The sequence below is a fragment of the Clarias gariepinus genome, chromosome 7, assembly GCF_024256425.1.
Source record: "Clarias gariepinus isolate MV-2021 ecotype Netherlands chromosome 7, CGAR_prim_01v2, whole genome shotgun sequence".
Lineage (NCBI taxonomy): Eukaryota > Metazoa > Chordata > Actinopteri > Siluriformes > Clariidae > Clarias > Clarias gariepinus.
Genome location: NC_071106.1, coordinates 2,568,832 through 2,573,588, shown reverse-complemented (window position 1 = coordinate 2,573,588; position 4,757 = coordinate 2,568,832). Strand labels below are relative to the sequence as shown.

The window sequence follows — 4,757 nt, the reverse complement described above, 5'->3', positions numbered from 1 at the left end:
AAGGGTCTCAAATGCATCAGATAACTAATTACTTAACCATCTCTTTTTTATTTTCCCAAAATCACTAGTTTATTATCTGTTGATAGTCAACTAAACATTAGTTGCACATCTGTTGCTTGTCAACTAATGTACAGTTTACGTTCAGCAGACTATTAGTAGGCATTCTCTACTAAGCATATGTAGATACATTTTAGGACTGTCCAAATAAAGTGAAAAACAGTTGATAACTGTAGAAAGTCAATAAGCTATTAACAGAACACATACAGCCATCCATTAATAATAGACAACAGATTTACCATTTAAGATAAGAAGTCAGTACCAGACGATAAAATACAATAGACAAAACACTACAGGCAGGATATGAGAGAACGTTGTTTTATTAACAATATGTTAACACAAACCCATTGTTCACCAGGGTATCAGATCATAAAACAAAAAGAAAAACAATAAAATAAACATGCTGCACTGGCAGCACCATGTCACCGTATAGGGGTCACGCAACTTCACCATCAGCACACCAACATTTCACATTATGAAAAAATAAAACTTGCCTGTTTAACAATCTTACAAACAAACAAAAATATCCTGCTAACATCCTGTTACATCCTGCATACATTCAGTCTTTCTTGGCAGAAAAGGGGATGAGCTGTTTGTTGTTTTTCATTTCAATTATCTTTTCTGCCAGCTCACCAACTATTTTTTTCTGACAAATTTGCGCTAGTTTCAGAAGTGTGTATTTACCCTTGAACTGGCTTAGGAGACTTTTGTCAGCTATGTAAATCTCTGCAATTGCTGCCGTGTCTTTCACGGCATTTCTTGAAACGCGAGCTTCTTGAAAGCTGTGGTCATCCTGAAGCCTCTTTGCACATGTTTGAGGACACGCCGATATCTTTTCACCACATCCGAGATTGAGGCAACTGAAAGAAAAAACAATGTGAAGAAATCACCGATGAGTTCTGTTTTGTGTCTTGTGTGGTGTTTTAGTTGCAGGGTGAGACACAGGGTGAGACTTAGTTGCACAGTGCTTCCCAAAAAGCTGCAACTTGGATGAAGGTGTTTATCTTTGATTCAGAACATTTATTGTATTTTATAGTAGGCAGTGTGAGAGCAGTCTGCCAATTAAGCCCATGCAAGACTATTTGCTGATTACTGGTTAAAAAACAAAGAGAGATAAAAACTAGTCAGAATATTCTTCATATTTAACTATTAATTACAGGTTCACCTCATCCAGACATAATAGGTAAGTGCAGACAAATTGTTTCTCTATTTACTTCATTCGAAACATTTTTAAGAAACCTGTAATAAAAATACAAGTTGAATGCAGATCGTCACTGATTGAAGAAAAAAAAAAGGACAGATTTCAGAATTGACACATTGATTTCATGTAATTCAAAAGAGAGATGATAAGATTGATATTGGTGGACAGTGTGCAGAATGTCTCAAATCCTAAAAATATAACCTCAACACTTGATACCTAAACAAATACAGCATGTCTTAAGAGCCTACCATACCTCGCTCTCCTTTTCCGCCTGACCTCTTTGCCTTTTTGTTTTCCTTCGTTCTTTTTTTGCTTCTCTTCTTGCCATTCTTCTTTTTATACTTCTTTTTCTTCTTTTCCTTATCTGACGAGTCAGAGGTAGAGCTGAAGCTGGAGTCACTGCTGGAGTCAGTGCTGGAGTCAGAGCTTGAATCAGTGCTAGTGTCAGTGCTGGTGTCCACCATCATGGCCGGTGGCCCCTCATCTCCAGTGGCCATTATCTCAATGTTCCCATCTGTCAAATCATAAAACAAACATAAATAAAGTGTAAAGCTTATATATATACAGTGGTGTGAAAAACTATTTGCCCCCTTCCTGATTTCTTATTCTTTTGCATGTTTGTCACACAAAATGTTTCTGATCATCAAACACATTTAACTATTAGTCAAAGATAACATAATTGAACACAAAATGCAGTTTTTAAATGATGTTTTTTATTATTTAGGGAGAAAAAAAAACAAATCTACATGGCCCTGTGTGAAAAAGTGATTGCCCCCCTTGTTAAAAAATAAAACTTAACTGTGGTTTATCACACCTGAGTTCAATTTCTGTAGTCACCCCCAGGCCTGATTACTGCCACACCTGTTTCAATCAAGAAATCACTTAAATAGGAGCTACCTGACACAGAGAAGTAGACCAAAAACACCTCAAAAGCTAGACATCATGCCAAGATCCAAAGAAGGGAACAAATGAGAACAAAAGTAATTGAGATCTATCAGTCTGGTAAAGGTTATAAAGCCATTTCTAAAGCTTTGGGACTCCAGCGAACCACAGTGAGAGCCATTATCCACAAATGGCAAAAACATGGAACAGTGGTGAACCTTCCCAGGAGTGGCCGGCCGACCAAAATTACACAAAAGACCCCAGGACAACATCTAAAGAACTGCAGGCCTCACTTGCCTCAATTAAGGTCAGTGTTCACGACTCCACCATAAGAAAGAGACTGGGCAAAAACGGCCTGCATGGCAGATTTCCAAGGCGCAAACCACTTTTAAGCAAAAAGAACATTAAGGCTCGTCTCAATTTTGCTAAAAAACATCTCAATGATTGCCAAGACTTTTGGGAAAATACCTTGTGGACCGACGAGACAAAAGGTAAACTTTTTGGAAGGTGCGTGTCCCGTTACATCTGGCGTAAAAGTAACACAGCATTTCAGAAAAAGAACATCATACCAACAGTAAAATATGGTGGTGGTAGTGTGATGGTCTGGGGTTTTTTTGCTGCTTCAGGACCTGGAAGGCTTGCTGTGATAGATGGAACCATGAATTCTACTGTCTACCAAAAAATCCTGAAGGAGAATGTCCGGCCATCTGTTCGTCAACTCAAGCTGAAGCGATCTTGGGTGCTGCAGCAGGACAATGACCCAAAACACACCAGCAAATCCACCTCTGAATGGCTGAAGAAAAACAAAATGAAGACTTTGGAGTGGCCTAGTCAAAGTCCTGACCTGAATCCTATTGAGATGTTGTGGCATGACCTTAAAAAGGCGGTTCATGCTAGAAAACTCTCAAATAAAGCTGAATTACAACAATTCTGCAAAGATGAGTGGGCCAAAATTCCTCCAAAACGCTGTAAAAGACTCGTTGCAAGTTATCGCAAACGCTTGATTGCAGTTATTGCTGCTAAGGGTGGCCCAACCAGTTATTAGGTTCAGGGGGCAATTACTTTTTCACACAGGGCCATGTAGGTTTGAATTTTTTTTCTCCCTAAATAATAAAAACCATAATTTAAAAACTGCATTTTGTGTTTACTTGTGTTATCTTTGACTAATAGTTAAATGTGTTTGATGATCAGAAACATTTTGTGTGACAAACATGCAAAAGAATAATAAATCAGGAAGGGGGCAAATAGTTTTTCACACCACTGTATATATATATATATATATATATATATATATATATATATATATATATATACATACATACATACACCAAATACAAAAATGATTATCATTAAACAAGGACAGTATATTTTCACATTAAGAAAGCATAATAACAAATAATATAAATAGTAAACAAAACATAATTTGTATATTTTATTTTGGCATGCTGTGCCATGACTGTTGACATGCTGCTGCTCAAATTCTAAACATAAAAAAACATTACCATAAAAACACATTCTGTCAACTGTAACTGTTGTACAGAAGTAATGCTCAGTGCATCACAGACATCTCCACAATTATCTGTTAGAAGCTGGAACCTTCATGCTGAAGAAATTTACATGCTTAAAATTATGGTCATGTTGGGCCTCCGAGTGGCGCAGTGGTAAAGTGCTCGCCCTATCATCCGCGGATCGCTGGTTCGATCGCCCGGAGGAAAGCACTAGCCACTCCTTTAGCGTGCGCGAGCTCACAGACGCCCCTGATTGGCTGTAGAGCCGTGATTAATGTGGGAGCACTCATCCCTCCCCTCTGAGAGAGAGAGCTCGGCCAATCAGCTCTCTATAGGTCTCCGGCTGTGAGAGGTAACAGCATCATTTGGGGATCGATCCCCGGGTGATGCTGTTACCTCTCACAGCCTAGAGAGAGCCCCCTAGTGACGGTGAGGAATCCCAAAAAAATTAAATAAAAAAATTAAATATATATATATATATATATATATATATATATATATATATATATATATATATAGTCATGTTTATACATTTTTTTATGTTTTGGTTATTGTAACATATGGCTATGATGACATAGTATGGGCGATGCTTTTGAAATATAATATATTTTGCTATTATCGTATAATATCCTTTTTAATCCATACCGACATAAACTATGATAACGTGTTGTAGTGCAATTGTAATCTATGTACTCAAGCTCTAAACACATAGTATAATATCCAAATATTGTACTTATGTAATACGCTTGCATTGCTTACCTATGTATGTACTTCATCCATGTAAATAGACTGCAGTGTGATTGTGAGAAGAGTGACTTTGACCTAACACTTCTTTTCAACCGTCCACATCTTTTACGTCGACACTCCCTGGGAAGTTTTAGGACATCAAATTGTATGATATATATATATATTTTTTTTTTTACATATGCCCTTCAACACACACACACACACACACACTGAGTAAATTGGATATATAATTAATATAAAAAATTTTGTAAAATCGAATCATGTTAAGTACCAATATCTCAAAACATTTGAAGTACATGTTGAGAAATATTTAAATTGTTTTAAAAAAGTAATAAGGTGTTTAAAGAAATACAACAAACAAA

General features: G+C 36.9%; 1 protein-coding gene across 1 annotated transcript; it reads right to left on the bottom strand.

Moving 5' to 3' along the window:
* Positions 1-804: 804 nt before the first annotated feature.
* Positions 805-1,763, bottom strand: LOC128528134 (NF-kappa-B-activating protein-like). The gene is made up of 2 exons (XM_053500889.1): positions 1,512-1,763; positions 805-917 (listed from the first exon to the last, which is right to left on the bottom strand). Exons 1-2 carry the CDS (start codon positions 1,753-1,755, stop codon positions 805-807), a joined length of 357 nt encoding a protein of 118 aa, XP_053356864.1. The 5' UTR covers positions 1,756-1,763.
* Between the last annotated feature and the right edge of the window lie 2,994 nt (positions 1,764-4,757).

Excerpts from the sequence above, each read along its gene's own strand:
- LOC128528134 (XM_053500889.1), bottom strand. The coding sequence starts at position 1,755 with ATGGCCACTGGAGATGAGGGGCCACCGGCCATGATGGTGGACACCAGC. Across the intron at positions 918-1,511 it reads AGGCGGAAAAGGAGAGCGAG|TTGCCTCAATCTCGGATGTG; the intron begins GTATGGTAGGCT and ends TTTTTCTTTCAG.